The following is a 22,583-nucleotide window of genomic DNA, read 5'->3' on the forward strand; positions in this document are numbered from 1 at the left end:
CACAGGCCAAGCAGCATCAGAGGAGCAGGAAAGCTGACGTTTCGGGTCTAGACCCTTCTTCAGAAAACCCTGCTCCGCTGATGCTGCTTGGCCTGCTGTGTTCATCCAGCTCTACACCATGTTATCTTTGATGAAGATATAATGGGATATACATCGATAGCCAACTCTAGCCGTTGTCCTTGATTTTGTTGTGTTGACAAACTTTTTTTGGTGCTCAGAGCCCTAATCATTTCCACTGTTAGTCTGATGCCTGCTAAGTGCTGTGATTATGTCTCTTAGAATTTTTATCTACCCTGTTAGATTGTTCTGTTTCCCCCAACCACATGTCCTTTTATCTCGGATCTTGTTTGAATCCGTTGCACTTGCTTGATACATTGAGGGGACTCTTGGAACTCAGCATCTTGATTTCTTTGTTGAATCTCCCCCAGCCCTCCCCTCACAATACCCTACCTCTTTGTCCATGTCCCCATTAGGTTACCCCATGTCAAATTTTGTTTAGTAATGCTCCTGGGAAATGTCTTGGAACGGTTTGCCGTGTTAAAATTGTGATAAAAGGTCCTCTAAAATAAGGAAACTGCTTTCAGATGGACCTTATTCAGTCCATCATAGAACTGTCAGGTCTCTGGAAGAGCGACTCTGATGGTCCCATTACTCTGAAGCACTAGCCCTTCAAATTATTTATCTTGATTTTTGCCTGTTCCTTCTCTCCTCTCCAATAATTTTAGTCAACCCTGTTAAGGGATGGGGGCACACCTACCATTTCCTTTTGATTCATTCACAAGACGCGGTTGTTGCTAGCTAGGCCAGCATTTATTGCCCGTCCCTAATTGTCCTGGAGAGGGTGGTGGTGAGCTGCCTTCTCAAATTGTTACAGTGCTTGGAGATTAGGGGCGCCCCCAGTGCTGTTAGGGAGCAAGTTCCAGGGCTTTGAGCCACTGACAGTGAAGGAATAATGATCACAAATCGAACAATTGTTACAACCCAGGAGGAAGCCTTTCAGCCTACTCTGTCCACAATGGCCCTCTGAATGAGCATAATGATTTTGTGCCATTCTCCAGCCCTTTCCCCATAACCCTGTATTCTTGTTCCTACTTAACTCATCATCAAACACCATACTGAGTCTCTTGATTGAACCTGCCTTTACCGTACTTTCAGGCAGTGCGTTCCAGGCCTGCATTTATTTCTTATGCAAATTGCTTTAAATCTATGCCCTGTCATTCTTGATCCATTTTACAATTTCGGAACAGTTTCTCTCTGTTTACTGTCTAGACCTATCACAAATTTCAAAACTTCTATCAAATTTCTTCTTGGGCTTCTCTATTCAAGGAAATTTGTCCAAACTTAGCCAATATCTCTTGAAAATTGATGTTTCTAATCTCTGGAACCATTCTTGTGAATGTCTTTGCTGTCTCCCTCGTGCATTCACCTGATGTGGTACCCAGAACTGTACACAATACCTTAGCTGAAGTCTAATTAATGTCTTTGCTTTAGTGTCTGAATACTTTATTAAGAAGTTTCTCTACCTGTCCTGTCACTTTTAGTAACTTATGTACATACGCACCCATGTCTGCTCCTGATCACCATTTAAGGTAGTGTCCTTTAAGTTATACTATCTCTTGTTTTTTTTCCATTGTACAATGTACCAACTTATACTTCACACTGAACTCTGTCTGCCACCTATCTGCTCGCCAACTTGTCTACATCCTTCTGAAGTTCTGTACTGTCCTCTCACGGTTTAATATGCTTCCAAGGTGTGCATTATCTGCAAACTTTGCGATTGTCTTCTGCACTGCATAACCTGGATAATATACATCAGCAAAAGTCAACCCTGGGAATTCCTCCACATAACTTCTTCCCCAAAAATCCGTTAACTATTATTCTCTGCTACCTATGCTCAGTTTTGTGACTGTCTTGTTAATGTCCCTTTTATTCCAGAGTCCTTGCGAGTCTGTTGAGTGGCACGAAATCAAGCCCCTTTTGGAAGTCCAAGTACATTACATCCACAGCATTACCCTGATTGACCTCTTCAATGTTACCTCTTCAATGAAGTCCAGCAAATGATTTAATGTCATGACTCAATTGGGAAAGTACGCAGATATCAAACCACACGATACTCCGAGTATCCCTGAGTAATTTAATCAAATTACCCAAGGTCACAATTTCCTTGTCTGCTGAACATAGTTAACAGAAAACACTGACCAGGTTTCTGTACTTAAAAAAAACTACAATTTATCACAAATAAATCTGTTCTAACCACAGGTAAGTAGAATATGAATAATCAACTTATGACTCTAATTTAACTCTACCCCTTCTTAGGCCTCTACACAGGTTCACAGTGATTGGCAGTTATTTGTCCACTTAATCCTCACTTAAAAGTGTTTTCTTTTCACTTTAGAAACTAGCTTGGCTGGACCACAAGCGTGAATGTAAGTGTTTGCGAAGCATCTATCCGAAAGTTCCAACTGATATGACCAGGCTTGTGGCAAGGATAATCTTCAAAATGGTAGGTTAATGGGACGATCAAATACTATTGTCTCAATTCTCTATTGTAATAGAATTTAGTTCAATTTAATATGATTTATCAATTTAATAGGAATTTGGCACATTTATAAATGGATTCAAATGTATCAGAGAGAGCAGGGGAATTATCCCAGGGTCTTGGCCAATGTTTATGCCTCACTCGACGTGACAAAACAAATAATCTGGTTGTTATTACATTACTGTTGGTGCGACCATGCTGCACACAAACTGGCTACAATCTTTCCTACATCACAACAGTGACGACAGTGCAAAGTCTCAGTTGCCCGTCAAGTGCCTTTTATTGGTCATGAATCATAAATATGTCTTTCTTGCTGTCTCTCATATACACTCCAACATTTGCACTCATAGTTACAATCTCACTCACTTGCACTTGTATACATCACTTTTTATTACAAGCACAATTTCCAAATTTACAGAGATATCCTTCCGACTGAACCTAGTGACAACCAAATTCTAGGAGAGACAGCAAATATGCCACTTAAAATGTTCCTACCTACCGTCACATCATTGCTTTACTGACTGCTTCGTTTTGGTTTATTGTTCACATGAATATTGGGTTGACCACTAACTTCTGTCTCTTTAACACATGGTGCACTAGATCAGCAGGAACAGGACATTGGAGCAAGAGCTTAAACCATTGGTATGGCAGCAGCACATAATTTCTTATTCTGTAAGAACAAATCCTGATCATTCTTCTCCTTTGCAGTAATCACCGACAGCTCTACTGCATGCCAATTAATACAACTTTTGTTACCTGCAGACATAAGAAAAGGCAAATTGTATATTAGTCCTTAGGATTCCTCGGTGCAATCAGTGCATATTAGTGGATACAAAATAATGTGGCAAGTGCTGAAGGAGCAGGGTTTTTTTTTTGTAGACTGCTAATTGTCTTCGTTGATCAGAATGATCTCACCTCTTCAAGTGCAAATTTATACTTTTTTAATCTCTGCAGAAAACCGAATCAAACAGAGAAGATAATTAGTGTAACTGAAAGGTTAATATTCTTCAAGGACATTTCAGCCTCAATTATAATTGAGCTAGAAACTGACTGACTATTGAAACTGCTTTTTTGTTTGCAGTGAAGTGGCTGAAACATTTGTTTTCTAAATGGGGATATTTTGCTCTCTGATGGCAGGGCAAAGCATGCTCATTTCTGAGTTGGAGTTTGGTGGATTCAAAGCCCCACTCAAGGCTGAGACTTGAGTGCAGCATGGTTGTAAGTGCCCTCCTTTAGGTAGTACAACAAAACAAGGCTGTGCCCATCTGTTCAGGTGGCTGCAGTAGATCCATGGTGGGCGGCACGGTGGCTCTGTGGTTAGCACTGCTGCCTCACAGTGCCAGGGATCCAAGTTCGATTATCTGTGTGGAATTTGCACATTCTCCCCTTGTCTGCGTGTGTTACCTCCGGGTGCTCTGATTTCCTCCCACAGTCCAAAGATTTGCAGGTTAGGTGGATTGGCCATGCTAAATTGCCCAAAGTGTTCAGGGATGTTTAGGCTAGGTGGGTTAGCCGTGGGCAATGCAGGGTTACAGGGATGGGGTGAGGAGGCGCAAGTCTGGATAGGATTATGTTTGGAAGGTCGATGTGGACTCGATGGACTGAATGGCCTGCTTCCATACTGCAGAGATTCTATGGTGATGTTCAAAGAGGGTCGTGGAGAAAATTTGTAGATGAAAGAAGGAAAGAAAGGCTTCCAATCGCACAGTGTTTTCCAAGACCTTGGGTCATCCAATAGTGCTTTACAGCCCAATGTTGAAATGTTACCACTTGTAATGTTAGAAATATGGCAGCTAAATTTTCACACAGCAAGCCCCTACAAACATCACTATGTAAATAAACTGGGTAATCTATGTGTGTGATATTAGTTGAGTGATCCACATTGGTCAAAAACCAGTAAGAACTCCTGTACTTTTCACCAAAGCCAGTGAAATGGAATCTTTCGTATCCACCCTGAATAGGGAGGTGGAGAGTCAGTTTAATATCAGCCCCACAATTGTTATGGTGCAGAAGGTGACCATTCTGCCCATCCTGTCTCACCAGCTCCTGGAATGACCATTACAATTTAGTGTCAATCTCCTGCCTTTCCCTTTAACCCTGCACATTGTTTCCGTTCAAATTGTCATCTTATGCCATCTTGAATACTTTAAATGAAAATGTCTCCACCATACTTTGAGGCAGTACATTCTACCCCTAACTATGCACTGAGCGAAAAAAAAACTTTGCTCATATCACATTTACCACTTTTGCAAATAATTTTAAATCTGTGTCCCCTTGTTCTTGATTATTTTGCGAGCGGGAACAATTCCTCTGTAGCTACTCTCTGCTGGCCTCTTGTGATTTTCAAAACTCTATCAAATTTCCTCTTAGCTTTCTCCTGCTCAAGTAAAGCAGTCCCAACTTCTCCAACTCTCTGAACCATTCCTGTTCATCATTTCTTCACGGTCTCCAGTGCCTTGACCATTCTTGGTAAGATCTGGCACTCCTTGCTGAGTCTAATGAGCACTCTCTAACTTTGTCCTCCCATGTCCGGGTTTATCCTGCCCAGCTCCTTCCTTTCTCCATTGAAGTTCCGAAGCTGAGGTGAGGGAGATCGAGTGGGAGCATAGATGCAATGCCCTCCCTATTTTCAACCTGTAAATTGGCAATCACTGTTGAGGGTGTAACGTGAGAAAAGGACCTCCTAGAAGGGCTTGCAAACGTGCAGAGAGCAAGTCTGTAGAGTTGAAAACTGAAAGAACTGCGGATGCTGTAAATCAGGAACAAAAATAGAAGTTGCGGGAAAAGCTCAGCAGGTCTGGCAGCATCTGTGAAGAGAAAATCAGAGTTAACGTTTCAGGTCCGGTAACCCTTCCTCTGAGTTCTTAGGAAGGATCACCAGACCCACTACATTAACTCTGATTTTTTTCTTCACAGATGCTGCCAGACGTGCTGAGCTTTTCCAGCATATTCTGTTTGTGTAAGTCTGCAGAGAGATGGGTAACAGGCTAGCATGCATATGTGTGTGGGGAGGTGGTGGCTGGGGATGGCATTCATAATAATCAGGTGTTAAAATTATCTATATTTATTTTACAGCTGACTGGATTGCCCTGTCCCTCAGAAGAGTTGTATTCCGTGTCTGACCTTCAGTCCAGTAAGCCTTTTCTTTTCCTGTCCTTTTGGATAATGAAGCTGTATCCGCTGTGTTCACTTGGTTGCAAATGACCATGTGTTTGGGGGAAGAATTCTATCTGGATTTTGACCAACAGAATTTGCATTCAGTCATATCTAAAGAACCCTGCAATCTGCCAGATTATGTAGAGACTGTAGTTTTCTTTATAAAAGTTTATTAATTATGTACACAATGCTGTGCACCAACTGTGTTGCCAGTGATTTCAGTTGGTTATCAGCAATTTTCTGATTTGAGACCAAAGTCATAAATCCTGTGGTTCGCTTGGAGGAGGGGACAGGGAGGGTGGGACCTTTGCTGCCTCGTGGTCTCCACTCTGACAGGAAGGGAAAACCTATCTTCATGCCCCATGCCATATGCTGAGCTTGAGGGGGAAATTGGTGCCCAGTTAAACCTCCCCCCCCCCCACCCCCCCTTCCTCGGTTGTCCCCATTGGTATTAACCCAGAAAACTGTGGCCTTTTGGTCCCATCCTTGGGCATTTTGGTTGAATTGGCCTTTTGTAGAAAAGAGCAAACAAGCGTCTGATACACGAAACTATCGTGAAATCTTCTGATCTGAATTAAACCATAATGGAGAAGGGGCAAGTTCAAAGGAGAAGTGAGGGGCGAGTTTTTTATACAGTTAATGGTAGGAGTCTGTTGCCAGAGCTGGTGGTGAAGGCAGATACAATAGGGGTTTTTAAAGGGACTTCTCGACAAGCACATGAATATACAAGATATGGAGAGATATGGACCAAGAGCAGGCAGAAGGAATTAGTTTAATTTGGCGCTATGTTTGGCATAAAATTGCGGGTCGAAGGGCCCATTCCTGCCCTGTACTGTTCTATGTTCTATGTAATGTATTTCATAACAGCTTGCATTTATGTAGTGCCTTAACAGAATATCCTAGGACCTTTCTCAGGAGCACATTTAAGCAAAATTTGACACCGACTCTCGTAAGGAGATATTGGGATGGATGATCCAAAAGCTGGAATGTGGTGTTACCAAATGGGGCCTTCAGCTGAATTTTCAGGTCACGAGGTTAGCAACATGGTTACCATGGGGCTCTGAGAGAGTCTGAACAGCCGTGCTCCCGCCTCTAACTGGGCCCCGCTCTCACAACCCACCCCCCTCAGATCTTTGAGATAGTAGGAACTGCAGATGCTGGAGAATCTGAGATACCAAGGTGTAGAGCTGGATGAACACAGCAGGCCAAGCAGCATCAGAGGGGCAGGAAGGCTGACGTTTCGGGCCTAGACCCTTCTTCGGAAATAGGGGAGGGGAAGGGGGTTCTGAAATAAATAGGGTGAGAGGGGGAGGCGGATAGAAGATGGAAAGAGGAGAAGATAGGTGGAGAGGAGACAGACAGGTCAACGAGGCGGGGATGGAGCCAGTAAAGGTGAGTGTAGGTGGGTAGTTAGGGAGGAGACAGGGTGTGTATCAACTTGTAAGTTCTTTCGTCACACACCAATGGCAAGCAGGAGAGATCCCTGGTCAGTCACATGAAGGAAAGAGCATTGGAGTCTTTACTGTTATTGTCCATAGCTCCAGACTACAACATGCTTGTGAAAGTGCATGTTGCCACAGCAACTCAGACTCCCTGAGTAGACAGTAACACCACCATCACAACTGTGTAAACATTATCTTGGAAAACAGGCACAGCTCAAGAGTTTTAGAATTTTTCAGCAGCTGAGATGAGATTTGTGACTCATACAAGTTAGATCAGATTTTAATAAAGTAATGAGCAGGACAGTGCAAACTTCTTGAGGGTGATTGAGGTATTTGTATGCATTACTTCCTGTTCTGTTTTAGTGTCGAGGAACCCATTAAGGTGCACTGAACCCTACACAGATTTAATAGTGTTAAAATATTCAGCAGAAAATGCTTTCATAAGAGAATTTGAAAGCTGAACCAGTGATAATTTATGCCACATTTTAAAAGAAGAGCGTTAACTTTAATTGTCGCTGAATTTTGTTTTAACGGAAAGCTTCATTGCATTAAAATTTGCTGTAGTCATTAATATATTTTATTAATGTAAGTTGAGTAATTGAATCTAATTGTGGATTTGATAGTGTGCATTCATTGCTTTTCAGTCTATTACTGTACCATTTAGAGACTCATAATTTGATTGATTTTAAAGGTTAAGAATTCAACACAGGACGTAGTGAGACGGGAATATAGCAGCATTACATATGTCTGGAAGACAACTTTTTTGAATTTTCTCCTTCCATTCGAACACATGAGAATAGAAATTCAAAGCAAGAGTAGGCCACTTGGCCCCTCAAGCCTGCTTCCCCATTCAATAACCTCCTGGCTGATCTGATTTAATCCATCAATCCTCCCCAACAACATTGCGTCTTTTTGCTTACCAATAATTGATCTCGATCTTTAAAAATATCCAGGGATTCATCCTCTCAGTAAGGGAGTTCCAAGAGTGTATGGTCCTCTGTGACAAAAGATGCCTCCTCATCTCTTTCTTAACTGTGTGATCCCTTATTTTTAAACACTGTCCAGATTCTCCCATAACAGCAAATGTCCTTTTCATTTCACCTGATGAAGGAGCAGTGCTTTGAAAGCTTGTGATTTCAAATAAACCTGCTGGGACTATAATCTGTTGTTGTGTGACTTCTGACTCTGAGCAATGAAAGCAAACATATTAAATGCCTTCTTAACGACCCTGTCCACCTGTGATGCAACTTTCAAAGAACTAAGTGCCCAACCCCTAGGTCTTTCTGTTTGACAGCACTACTCAGGGCTGTACCATTATTTGTGTAAGTCCTGCCCTGGTTTGTTTTATCAGAATGCAATACCTCGCACATAATTAAATTATACTCCATCTGCCACTCTCAGTCCATTGGCTCTCAATTGTTCATGATCCCTTTGTAATCTTAGATAACCTTCTTCACTGTAAAACACATTACAACACTTGCCACTTCTTTTAACGCCCAAAGATAAAGTCCATCAGTACCCAAGGACTTGTGGGCCCACATCTACCACGGTTTGTTCAGTAAGGGAAAGGTAACACCACAAGGCCCCAGATGACTGTGGGTCTGCTGTCTGAGATAGATGCTAGTGGTGATTTAACCTGAGGTCACTACGCCTCAGGTGAGTTCAAAAAGGTGGGACCTTCATTGTGACTGCAGTCTGTACAGGACTTGAAGCCATGCTATTGGCATCACTCTGCATTGCAAACCAACCGTCCAGCCAACTGAGCTAACCAAACCCCAGTACCATCTGTTTAAATACCACTTTCCTGGTAATTGTAATTTTCTTTATTTGCTCCTTTCCTACATTTTCTTGATTTGTATCTGGGACATTACTTATATCCTTTATGGTGAAGTGTGATGCAAAATACCTGTTCAACTAATTTGCTATTTCCTTCTCTCCATTCCTCAGACCTTCTTTCAATCAGCTCAGCATGCACCTTGTTAACTTACTTATTTTTAAAAATATCCATGGAACCTTTCACTATTTGTTCATTTTTGTTTCAGCCCAGCATTCTATTGGACTCTAGACTTTCCCTCCTTATTAACCTTTTAGTCATGCTGTGCTGTTTTTATATCCTGTCCAATTTCCGGACCTGTTCGCAGTCATTGCACAACGATATCCTTTTTCCTTTGTTTGAGGATGTCCTGTAAATCTGTATTATGTTGTTATCTGAGAAGTTGAATTCTAAACTGGAGGAGAAATGGAAAAAAAAGGAGTGGAGAAAATAAACTGTAAAGTTTATTTTTGGATGAAAAGCGATACCAGGAGATCACTAAATACTATAAATTTATGGTAATGACTGTCTGAATCATACATTTACTCACTTAACATTCCAAAGGACTTCAATTGCAATACGTCACCCATACTTTATCTGGGTTAGTCGACCATACTTGACATAATTCTTCAGTAGCATGTTCAGTATTCTCTGAATGTTTGGCTTCTAACAACATCATCAGAGGCACTTGCTGTGTGATTATTGCTGAGCATCTTGAACAGCAGGGCCCTGGAGGGTTTCTGAGAGAAGCTCTGTTGGTCAGTGGTACCTCTGTGAATACCTAACCTATGTTTCTCATCATGGCTACTCCTGAACATGTTCATCTCCTGCTGGCAAATGACTCTGAGAGTTGCCAACCATCTGGCACTTCATCCGGTGTAAATGTGGGCAACTTGCCACTGAATGTTATTTGGATTTCTGATGGGTAGGGAGGAGGGGAACGTTAGCAAGGGTCATATCGCAGTTAATCTCTCCGTTATGTTTATGCCTGTTCCAGGACGGAACATATATAACAATAGGGCTAGGCCGTTCAGCCCTGTGAACATATTCCATCACGCCATGAGATTGCAGCTGATTTGCATCCTAACATCACCCGCTCTCCTTTATGACTGGATTAACTGTCTTTTATTCTCTCAGGTGTCCTATTTATTGTGGTTGTGTCCTTTGGTGCCATCTGAGATTCACTGGGCAGGTTTATTGCTATCGGTCCTCCTTATTGGTGCTAGTGTAACTTACTAAGTGGGGAAGAGTGCCCACATGAAGTTTTCAGCAGAATGGAGTCTTGGTCTTGATAAATAGAGTAGGCTTATTATATGGTACATTATTACTGGTTACTCTACACCCAAGTTACAAGAGAGACCCAACTGAGACCTTGGGCTAGACTTATTCATATATACACATTTCTCTTCAGATTTCTAGAGCCTAGCACTGAAGAATTAGAAACTGGTTATCTCCTCCCAGTAACAGTTTTTTACATTCTGATAAGCAGTGCGTATCTCGTGATGATGAGACCCTTTAATATATGATTTTGTCCTTTTTTTTGAAAGAGAGGTTTTAAGACAGAGCTACTGAGCTGTCTGGTTGGAAAGCCAGTAAAGTAAACAGCTTCTGAGGTCTTGTTTTTTTTTAAAGTTGGAACAATAGAAGCAGCCTGAATGGGTGTGGTCAAACTCCCACAGAACCAGGATTTTTAGTTTAACTTTCAGCAGATGCTGCTGTAGTTGTGCAAAGCTGCCACATCTCTCTTTGCTACAGCTGAAAACTGGAGTTCTCTCTCGCTCAGAATTGTCTTTTGACGTTCTTTTCTCTCAGATCGGAGAACTGCATGTGAGACAATCTGTTTTCTGAACTTACCTTTTGCTGAGGATGTGTTATGGGATGTTGCGATATTGGAACAGTTAATTTGTAATAGTTACTGTATCTGTTGTTAACTCTAAAAGAGTTAAGTTATTCTAATTCATTCTTTCATTTGTTGTATTTTAACTGTGGTGTTTGAATAAATTGTATTTTACATACCATTGAGTAGATGGACCTATTGAATTGCATCTGGAATATAGTACCTCATGTTTATCTTTAAAATAAGAAACTGTTAGGGTCTAGCCTACATTCTTAATATATTTTGAAGGCGTCTGGTCTGGTCTGGTCCATAACACTCATAATGTCAGTTACATATTTGAGATACTAACTGTGATTAAGTATTTCCACATGGACTTCAGATCTGTGACCTTCCAGATGTGATTCAATTTTTAAACCTAAACTCTGAACTAAAGGAATACCCCAAGATAGTCTTAGGATATTGGATCCCATTCCACAACCTTGATAGATTCTCCCAAAGGGGAGATTAGCTGATAGTTGTGGCCCTTCTTCCAGTTTTTGGAACAACCTCTGGACAAAATGACACTTTTGCCCTTCCTTATTCTGCATAGTCTAATGCTGCATTTCAGAGACACCTTTCTTCCCTGAAAACCTAATTATGCTAAAGCCACTGTTTTCTGGCTCACTTCTTAACTGTTGGCCCGTTTTTCTTACCATGTACCCCATCCCCATTTCGTCTTTTCAATTTATTTTAGTGACAATTATGAGGTCTTCCTTGCCTACAGGATTTAGTTTGACCAGTGCCTCTGATTCTAGTTAGGAAATGCAAATGGATCTGAGTACTTATTAAGCAGTGCATTGAAACAATCATCTGGACCTCTCCCTGAGGCCAGAGGAGCTGATCGGATCAAGAATATTGACAAATGAAGACCCGTACTAAGCACAAGGCTAAATAATGGTAGTTACTGATCTCAAAACCTGAGGACAGGAAGGAACTGTGGCTTTGAAGAGCTAAATGAAAAGACTATTTTCACATGCTCATCTAAAAGTGAGAGTAAATGATTATACTGAGGGAATGGATAGGGAGAGTACCAGGGCATTGCCATTTGAAGGAAATTAGTCACAGTGATTGGGAAATGGAGGACGGTTCTTCACCAACAAGATCAAACATTAGAGAACTGCGAAGCAGAGAAATGAGAGCGAAAAATTTTGGCTTTGTTTTTTGGAGAATTTTCATTTTTCCTGTCAAGACGAAAGAGAGAGGAAGAAGTGGATTCATTTCAAAGGAAAACCAGACACCTTTAAAAATTAACCTGCTTGATGCTCTCTCTCAATAATGTCAATTTTAGCAGCTGAAATGGAGATATTTTGAAAGCTGGATGAGTGAGCTTGAGATAACAAGGTGTAGAGCTGGATGAACACAGCAGGCCAAGCAGCATCATAGGACCAGGAAGGCTGACGTTTCGGGCCTGGACCCTTCATCAGAAATGGGGGAGGGGAAGGGGGTTCTGAAATAAATAGGGAGAGAGGGGGAGGCGGATAGAAGATGGATAGAGAGGAAGATAGATGGAGAGGAAACAGACAGGTCAAAGAGGCGGGGATGGAGCCAGTAAGGGGGAGTGTAGGTGGGGTGTTAAAGAGGGGATAGGTCAGTCCAGGGAGGACGGACAGGTCAAGGGGGCGGGATGAGGTTAGTAGGTAGGAGATGGGGGTGTGGCTTGAGGTGGAAGGAGGGGATAGGTGGGAGGAAGAACAGGTTAGGGAGGCGGGGACGAGCTGGGCTGGTTTTGGGATGCGGTAGGGGGAGGGGAGATTTTGAAGCTTGTGAAATCCACATTGATACCATTGGGCTGCAGGGTTCCCAAGCGGAATATGAGATGCTATGCTTCAGAGCATTTAAAACACAAAAAGTAGTGAAAAGAATTTTTGCAAACGACAAGGGCATGAATCAAGCGGGTTGTGGAATTTGATTGAGAGCTCAAAATTCTGATGACCTTTTGAAGCGCCTGGGGAATTGAGAATGGAGGGGGACGATACTGCATTGATAAAAGACATAATACAGCAGGAAAAGGTGCAGGATCTCTCGGTGATTGTGCTGAGGCAGCAGGAACACTCTGGGTAGACTGAAGGAACAACTATGGATGCAAGATTCTGGTCTAGAGTTATCTACGGACCAGCTGGCATCAATAATACAGCAGGGGTTTTGTGTAGATAGAATATCGAGGAAAACATTCTCAAATATAATGTGGTTATGACGAGAGATTTTAATTTTCATATCACCCGCAAGAAGCAGAGCAGACCAAGTCTTAATGGCATGTTGTTTTAACGGTAAATAACAAATGAGATTTACTTAGCAATCTGGAAGGGAGCAGTTTGTGATATTGACATGTGATATTTGCATTTGATGCTAGGATTTCAAGGATGAAAAGCTGATCACAAACAGCATTTTAAGTTTTCGTAAGGCACACTTCGAAGGGGTGAGAACTAAATGGAACATTGTAAACTAGGCTGAATTGTTAATGAGTAAGCAACAACACCTGGCATTTATATAGCACATGGTGAAATAACCCAAGGCTCTTTACAGGAGTGTAATCAAACAAAATTGGATACTGGGTCACATTAGGAGAGGTTATGACTGGTGACCAAAAGCTTGATAAAATATTTGGTGGATTTCTAAGGAGCATCTTGAGGCAGTTCGAGCTCCTGAGGGAAGGAATTCCAGCGCTCAGGCCGCAGGCATAGTTGATAGGGCTGAGAATTTAGAATTGTGAATCTATACAAATGAAGAAGCGTAGAAATGCCGCGGGATGGGAGGGCCTGGAAGATGTTATAGTATTGGGAAAGGCGAGGCTATGGGGCTTGAAGTCATACATGTCAGTAAATGAACATGAACAATAATCAGTCAGATGTCTTAGATGGAAGACAGTCACCAATTAAACAACAGGCAAGAAGAGGGAACCAGTTCCTTTAACTGCTCATTGTTGAGTTGGATAGACCGGGTTTAAAATGCAATTGTTGGCCTGGCATTTTGCTTTTTATAAAAGAAGTTAATTTGATGGAACAAGCTGTTCATGTTACTTACAAACTTGCTCAATCTGCCTGTGGAAAAACACCTTATAGGGTTTTTTTTTTGGTTTTGTTGCAGCTATGTTGATTGTTCAGTCACCCTGAATTCAATCTTAATCATCTCCTCCTTGTGCCTCGTCAATCAGTCTCCCTCCCCAAAACATGGCTTCCGTTCCCTTCTGTCCCATCTGCTACAGAACTTCATTCCTGGCAAATCCTATAAAACACTCCCGTGGTGTACTAATCTTCTCCCCTCCTGAAGTGCTGACAAGCCAGAAGAAACCCTCATTCCCCAGATCTGCAATCATGCCAAGGTGACTTGCCCCAGGGCTAATTCTGGGTAAATTGTCTGGAAATTGTGAAAGAAAAGTTGGCTGTTATAATCCCCTTTTTCCCTGGCGTCACTAATTTTCTTTGTTTAATGTGGTTTTGATTCATTATGTACCTTGCAAATGCTCGTTCAGAGCTAGCTCTGATTTGAAGTAAATGCAATTAGGTTCAGATAAGTTAGCTTCCATTTCTGTGACTTTATCCGAGCAGATGGATATTACATTTCATGTCCGGAGAGTTGGTGATCAAGTGGTAATGTCACTGGATAGGTCATCTGGGGGTCTGCACTAATGCTCAAAGACACTTGGTTAAAAAATCCACTGTAGCATCTAGTGGAATTTGAATTCAATTTTTTTTTAATTGAAATTGAAAACCAAGAGCGATAATCTCATTAATGATGACAGTGAAACTATCGTCAATGGTCATAAAATCAATCTGGCTCACAAATGCCCTTTAATGAAGGAAATCTGTCATGAAAAGCTGGTCAGACCTAAATGTGACCACTCTCGTAGAGCCATACAGCACGGAAACAGACCTTCAGTCAAACTTGTCCATGCCGACCAGACTTTCAAATCTGACTTGTCCCATTTGCCAGCACATGGCCCATAGCCCTCTAAACCCTTCCTAATCATACACCCATCCAGACGCCTTTTAAATGTTGTAATTGTACCAGCCCCCACCACTTCCTCTGGCAGCTCATTCCATACACTGACCACCCTCTGCATGAAAAAGGTACCCTCAGGTCCTTTTTTCAAATCTTTCTCCTCTCACCTTAAACGTATGCCCCCTTGTTTTGAACTCCCCATCCTAGGAAAAAAGACATTGTCTATTCACCCTATCCAAGTACCTCATGATTTTATAAACCTCTATAAAGTCATCCCACAGCCTCCAATGCTCCAGAGAAAATAGCCCCAGTCTATTCAGCCTCTGTCTATAGCTCAAACCCTCCAACCCTGGCAACATCCTTGTAAATCTTTTCTCAACTCTTTCAAGTTTCACAACATCCTTCCTAAGGCAGAGAGAGCAGAATTGAATGCAGTATCCAAAAGTGGCCTAACCAATGTCCTGTACAGCCACATCATGACCTCTCAACTCCTATACTCAATGCACTGACCAATAAAGGCAAGCATACCAAATGCCACCTTTACCACCCTGTCTACCTGTGTTTCGACTTTCAAGGAACTATGCAACTGGCCCTACCATTAACTGTGTAAGTCCTGCCCTGGTTTGCCTTACCAAAATGCAACACCTCACACTTATCTAAATTAACCTCCTTCTACAACTCCTCGTCCCATTGGCCCATCTGATCAAGACCCTGTTGTACTCTAAGATAATCTGCCAGGACCTGATCAGGTGTTTCCCAGAACTTTTTTGGAAGCTAGGGAAGAGATTGCTGGGCACCTTGCTGAGATATCTATATCATCGACAGCCACTGGTGAGGTGCTGGAAGACTGGAGGTTGGCTAACATGGTGCCATTATTTAAGAAAGGCGATAAGGAAAAGCCATAGAACTATAGACCGGTGAGCCTGACGTCAGTGGTGAGTGTATTGTTGGATGGGATTCTGAGGGATAGGATTTACATGCATTTGGAAAGGCAGGGACTGATTAGGAATATTCAACATGGCTTTGTGTGTGGGAAATCGTGTCTCACTAACTGAATTGACTTTTTCAAGGAGGTAACCAAGTCAATTGATGAGAGCAGAGCAGTAGATGTTGCCTATATGGACTTCCGCAAAGCGTTCAACAAGGTTCCACACGGTTGACTGGTTAACAATGTTAGATCACGTGGGATTGGAGGAGCTAGCCAATTGGATACAAAATTGATTTGAAAGTCAGAGACAGAGGGTGGTGGTAGAGGTTGCTTTTTGGACTGGAGGTCATTCCTTTTTGTCATTTACATGTAAATGATTTGGATGTGAATATAGGAGGAATGGTTAGCAAATTTGCAGATGACGCCAATATTGGCGGTGTAGTGGACAGTGAGCAAACATAGGGCATTCTGAGGTGAGCAACAAATGTTGGCTTTGACGTGCGAATAAAGAAAGTTGCCTCATTTCGATATCTGAATATGTCACCAAAACATCTCTATATGTTTCTGCTTCAAGGATTTCAATTCATAAATTGGCGTAAAAGGATGGTAACAAGAAAGAACCTGAATTGATTTGGCTCCTTTCTTGAATGGGGGTCAACCCAAAGTGTGCTACAGGCCAATCAAACACTTGTGAGGTGGAGCTGCTGTTATAATGCGGGGTAACACGGTGACTAGTTTGTACTCAGCGTTGAAAATATAATCTGATATTCTGCCGTGGTGGTTTTGACTGAGGGATAAATGTTGGCCAGGACTTCATGGAGAATGACCCCGCTCCTATTCAAATACTGCCATAATACCTTTAACATCTGTCCTGAGAGCCAGATGGAGCCTTGGTTTAATGTTTCACCTCCTGCAGTGCAGCACTCCCTCAGTGCTGCATTAAAGCATCAGCCTAAATTGTGCTCAGGTCTCTGAAGTGAGACTTGAACATGCAACCTTCTGATTTCAAAGATGCTGCCTGCTGAGTAATGTCTGACAGCTCATGTTTATAATGATGTTGAGATGTAAGCAGAGCCTTAATTATCCTTTTAGTGTCAATGTAACCGTACCTATTCTCTGAAATTGGTTTTTGTCCCATGGTTTAATAGTATTTCATTTATTAATGATGTTCTCCATTTCCATCAGTGTAGATTAATCAAGTGCAATTCAGTATATTGCCTCCAGCTACAGAAAGTAGTCAAATTCTGTAAATATAATGAATGCTAAAACCAGGGCTTCAAAATGTGTGGGAAATAATTGCAAAGTGTGCAAAATGGCTGTAGAGAGAAAGAGCTGTTAAAAATAATAATATTGAATTTTTATAATGCTCTATCACATCTCACAGACCAGGAAATTTTTCAAGCAGCTGTTTTGTAAACACATAGAATCCCTCCAGTGTGGGAGTAGGCCATTCAGCCCAACAAGTCCACACTGACCCTCTGAAGAGCATTCCACCCAGACCCACCCCCCCCTACTCTATCCCTGAAACTCTGCATTTCCCACAGCTAATCCCACTAGCCTGCATATCCCTGGACACTGCAGACAATTTAGTTTGGCCAATCCACCTAACCTGCGCATTTTTGGATTGTGGGAGGAAACCAGAGCACCTAGAGGAAAGCCACACAGACACAGGGAAAATTTGCAAACTCCACACAGACAGTTGCCTGATGCTGGAATCGAACCTGGATCCCTGGCACTGTGAGGCAGCAGTGCTAACCACCGAGCCACTGTGCAGTTTTGGCCTCCCTGTTTAAAGAGGGACAGACTTACATTGGAAGCAGTTCAGAGAAGTTTCATTGGGTGATTCCTGGGATGGATGTATTGTTTTATGAGGTAAGATGGAGCAGCTTGGGCTTGTAGTCACTATAGTTTAGAAGAATGAGAGGTGATCTTATTGAAGCATGTTGAGGGAACTTGACAGAGTGGATGCTGAGAGGATATTTGCCCATGAGAGGGAATCAAGAACTAGGGGGCACATTTTCAGATTTTACAGTTCCCCTTTTAAGACTGTAATGAAGAAGAATTTTCAAGGTTCATTAGTATTTGAAATTCCCTATCCCCCGAGAACAGTGAAGGTTGGGTCATTGAATATATTTATAGTTGAGTTGGATAGATTTTGTGATTGAGGGAGTCCAGGGGTATTGCAGGGACAGGCAGGGAAAGGTGGAATTAAAACCCCAATCAAATGAGCCAAGGTCTTGTTGACTGATAGAACAGGTTCAAATGGCCGAATGGTCTACTACTGCACTTCTTACAATCTTATCATTTCTGTTTGTCACGCATATTATAGAGTCATAGAGTCATAAAGTAATACAACATGGAAATAGACCCTTCAGTCCAACCAGTCCACGCTGACCATAATCTCAAACTGAACTAGTCCCACCTGCCTGCTCCTGACCCATATCCCTTCAAACCTTTCCTGTTCATCTATCCATCCAAATTTCTTTTGGACGTTGTAATTGTACTTGCATCTACCCCTTCATCAGGAAGTTCATTCCACACATGAACCACCCTCTGTGTAAAAAAAAAAAAGTTTGCCTCTTATGTCTTTTTAAAATCTCTCTCCTCTCACTTTAAAAATGCCCCCCCAGTCTTGAAATTCCCCATTTTAGGGAAAAGACAACTACCATCAACTCTCTCTATACCTCTCATTATTTTAAAAACTTCCTTCAGGTCACCTCTCAACCTCCTATGCTCCAGTGAAAAAACTCCCAGCCTGTCCAGCCTTTCTTTATCACTCAAACCTTCTACATCCAGCACCATTCCTGGTAAATCTCCTCTGAACCCTCTCCTGCTTGATAATATCCTTCCTATAACTGAGTGACCAGAACTGGACACAGTTTTCCAGAAGAGGCCTCACCAATGTTCTTTGAAGACTTGTCGAAGGAATTTAAGTTATGAATACAAGCCCATCGGCAATTCTCCAGAGCATGCCTTGAAACCTTGGCCTTTTTAGTTTAGAACAAAACAGATTTCAGAATAATATAGAACTACACAGCACAGGAGCAGACCTTTCTGTCCATCAAGCCAGTGTCAGATTTTTCAATGGACGATGCAGTTAGTCCAACCCTCCTGTTTTCTCCCGTGTTCCTGTTACTTCAAGTCAAAAATCATATTTTCTTTTGAAAGCTTTGAAGGAATTTCCACTCACCACATGATCAGACAAAGCATTCCAAATGGAATGGACCTTTGCAAGTTGTGTTATAGAATGATGGGGCAGGGTTAATGGGCAGCACGGTGGCCCAGTGGTTAGCACTGCTGCCTCACAATGCCAGGGACCCGGGTTTGAGTCCAGCCTCGGGCGACGGTCTGTGTGGAGTTTGCATATTCTCCCTGTGTCTGCATGGGTTTCCTCCGGGTGCTCTGGTTTCCTCCCACAGCCCAAAGATGTGCAGATTAGGTGGATTGGCCATGCTAAATTGCCCGTAGTGTCCAGGGATATTGAAGTTAGGTGGAATTAGCCATTGTAACAAAATGTGGGATTATAGGGTAGGTGGCTGGGGCTGGGTTGGGGTGGGACGCACTTCGGAAGAACGGTGCAGACTCGATGAGCCGAATGGCCTCTTTCAGCATGGGAGGAATTCTAATATATTTCGGTCATTTTCAGTCATGAGGGTTTAAAAAAAAGAATGCTGACTGACGCAAGATTAAATCTAAGAGGCTTGCAGCAGGAGGGGAATTGGTGAGTGGTGATGCTGTGAAACTCAGTTTTGCATTTAGTGATGGAGAAAGCAAACAAGTCAACATGCAAGGTTAGGTTTGATTGGAGCGTGGCAGATAACTATATTTATATAGCTGGTCCAGTTCAGTTCCTAGGCAATGGCAAGCCCCAGCATATTGGTACGAGGGATTCAGGGATGATAGTGTTGAATAAGTACAGCAGCAACAATGCTTAAGATGTTTGATACCAGCCTGTTTGACTGACACCCCCCCCTCAGCAGTCATTCCCCCCACCAGCAATGCACAGTGGCAGCTGTGTGTACCATCTACAAGATGCACTGCAGCAACTTACTGAACTTCTTTTGAAAGCACCTACCGAAACTGTGAGACTCTCCCACTACGAAGGACGAAGACTGCAAACTCACAGGAATACCATCCCAAGCCACAGACCATCCTGCTTTGGAACAATATCGCTGTTCCTTTACTGTGACCGGATTAAAACCGTGGAATTCGCTTCCTCACAGCTCTGTGGTATCCATACGGCATGTGGACTGCAGAGGTTTAAGGAGGCAACTCACCACCACCTTCCCAACGGCGACAAACGCTGACCTTGCAGTGATGCCCGCTTACCAAGAGACAATAACAAAACAATATTTTCAGATCCGCCAGTTCTGACCCTTCCCACACAGGGAAGCAGCAGCACACTGAGAGTTGGGCAGTTTACCCGAGCTCATCCATCAATTTAGCACCCATTAGTTTTCAGGCACAAGGACGTTTCCTCACGTGGTTTACTTCTAAGGCCACCGCCCTAGTCTTGGTCAAAACAAAAACAGATCAGGCCAATCTTTGCCATGGAGTGTTGAAGGAAAGCCTTTGCAGTTTGCTGTGGTTTTGATTAATTACCTGTCCTGAAAGTTGCTGTCCAGCTTTTCTTTTAAAATCACACAGCAATGAGTGGCAGGAGTGTGTTGTGCACTTTATGTACGTTATTTACCTGTCAAAACGGCGAAGATGGATCATTGTGACCACTTCAAATGGAATTGAGGAGTAGATGTGTCTAGACAGAACAGCTGCCACAAAGCATACTTTCTCTTGTGGTTGACGACCAGTTTTGTTCATTCCTTCCCAGATATCAAAGGGATGAGCGAAGAAATGAAAGGAGGCCTTGGGCAACTTACAGCCATGCTGCAATTTTATATCAAAGAGGAAATTCCCAATGCATCCCAGCTGCCTCCTGGTTTAAGTCTCCTTCACCTCTTCGGTCAAGTAAGTTTTTTTTTCCTGCTTTCAATTTAACTGGCATGAGCATTGAAGTGATATTTAATTGGCGCAGGGCCGTGCTTCATAAATTGACCCTGTGCACAACTGATCCTGATGCTGCAATTTGATGACTGTGTGTTTGCTCGATAAATTGCAAGTGTTCCGAATTGAAATGCAGTCAAATAGATATGCACAACTGGTAGTCTGAGGTACTGCTGGGTAAAGGTGTCACACGATGTAAACATATACTGTGGGATAATGCAAACTGCATTGAAGCTAAAGAGCTCATCTGCTGCCAGTTTGCAGTGTTTCTGTTCAAGAGGAATTATTCTCAGTGCAAGTAGGTTTCTTCAGTCAATGTTGTAAATAATGCCAGTAAGCAGTTCATGAGTTATAACTAAACCAAGCCTCTGTTTACAGATAAAAGCATTGATGAGTTGAGCATTATCTATCTAGTTAACGATCCTCATGGGAACTCAATGGTTGCAATTCAGTGTGAGTTTGAAGGGAGCACAGTCAAGGTATTTATCCACAAAAGGACAAGGGGAACCAAATCAAAGAATCCAGAACTTCCCAGATGGTGAAAGAGATCGAGACTACAATGTCAGGCAGATCATACAATTAAGAGCCAGGCTGAATTAACAAGGGTCAGAGGGCAATTGGAAAAGCAAATAAGAGATAGTCAGGGGAGACTGGCAGCTAACATAAAATGAAATCATGTCAATCGTGCCGAGAGGAAGCGTGGACCGATGATGGATCAATAAGTGTGTTTACTCATGTAAGTGAGGCTCGGCAGAGTATTGACTCAATCCTTTCTATCTCTCTTTACCAAAAGAAAGGTACAGCTAGGGTACGGTGAAAGGAAAGTTAGTTCACACATTGGAAGAGTTTATAATGTTGAAGTCGTTGATAATGAATAGGCTATCTGTGCTTAAAATTGATAAGGCGCCAGGACGAGATGAATTGCGTCTAAGGAGACTGGGGGAAGCGAGAGTGGAGATGCGGAGGCACTGGGATAATCTTCCTTAGACTTGGTATTAGCTGATGGGAGATTTGCAAAAGTCATATTCTTTTTCACAAGAATGTGTAAAGATAAGGCTAACAAATACAAACCAGCCAGTTTACTTTTGGTGGTGGGGAGGCTTTCAGAAACATTTAAGACAAACTTAACTATTACGTGGGCAAATTGCACGTTCATTAAGCAACTCCAGCATGGTTAAGGACAAATTCTGTTTAATGTGAGTTTTTTTTTTATTGATAAGTGAGCAGAGAATTAATGAGAATAATGCTATTGACGTTGTGTACATGAACTTCCAAAAGGCATTTGATAAAATGCTGTATAACAGACTTGTGAGCAAAGTTACAGCTCATAGAATGAAAGGGACAGTAGCAATTTGGATATGGAATTAGCTGAATGACAGGGGACAGAGTAGATTAATGGTACTTTTTGAAACTGGAGGGAGGTTTGTCGTGGAGTTTCCCCGAATCAGTATTCAGATCCTGATCTTCCTGATGTATATTAATGACCCTGACACAGCTCAACATAATTTCCAGACTGCTGATGATTCAAAAACTTTGCATTATTGTGAACCGTGTGGAGGATAGTGTAGAACTTCAAAAGGACGGGCAGGTTGGTAAAATTGACAGACAAATGGCAGATGAAATTCACTGCAGAGATATGTGAAGTTGGGAGCAAGAATGTGAAAAGGCATCACAACATAAATATTGTGATTCCATCTTAATCCAAGGAGGGTGTAGGAGAACAGGGAGCTGGGTGTCATTGACATTGGCAGGACAGATTGAGAGAGCACTTGAAACATGCAGTATCCTAGGCTTCATCAGCAAGGGCAGAGTGTACAAGAGCAAGGGAATTATGTTAGACTTGTATAAAATGTTGGAGAATTGCTTCCAGCTCTGGACACTGCATGTTA

At 42.3% G+C, this 22,583-nt stretch overlaps 1 protein-coding gene across 1 annotated transcript in view; it reads left to right on the plus strand.

Annotated features, from left to right (window-relative positions):
* Positions 1 to 22,583, plus strand: part of smyd3 (SET and MYND domain containing 3) — a 674,587-nt gene that overhangs the window by 205,424 nt on the left and 446,580 nt on the right. The window contains exons 3-5 of the mRNA XM_048601439.1: positions 2,396 to 2,503; positions 5,615 to 5,672; positions 20,522 to 20,658. Of these exons, the coding sequence (XP_048457396.1) occupies positions 2,396 to 2,503; positions 5,615 to 5,672; positions 20,522 to 20,658 (303 nt within the window). The remainder of the gene's footprint in view (positions 1 to 2,395; positions 2,504 to 5,614; positions 5,673 to 20,521; positions 20,659 to 22,583) is intronic.

This window comes from Rhincodon typus, chromosome 9 (assembly GCF_021869965.1).
Source record: "Rhincodon typus isolate 14 chromosome 9, sRhiTyp1.1, whole genome shotgun sequence".
NCBI classification, from domain to species: domain Eukaryota; kingdom Metazoa; phylum Chordata; class Chondrichthyes; order Orectolobiformes; family Rhincodontidae; genus Rhincodon; species Rhincodon typus.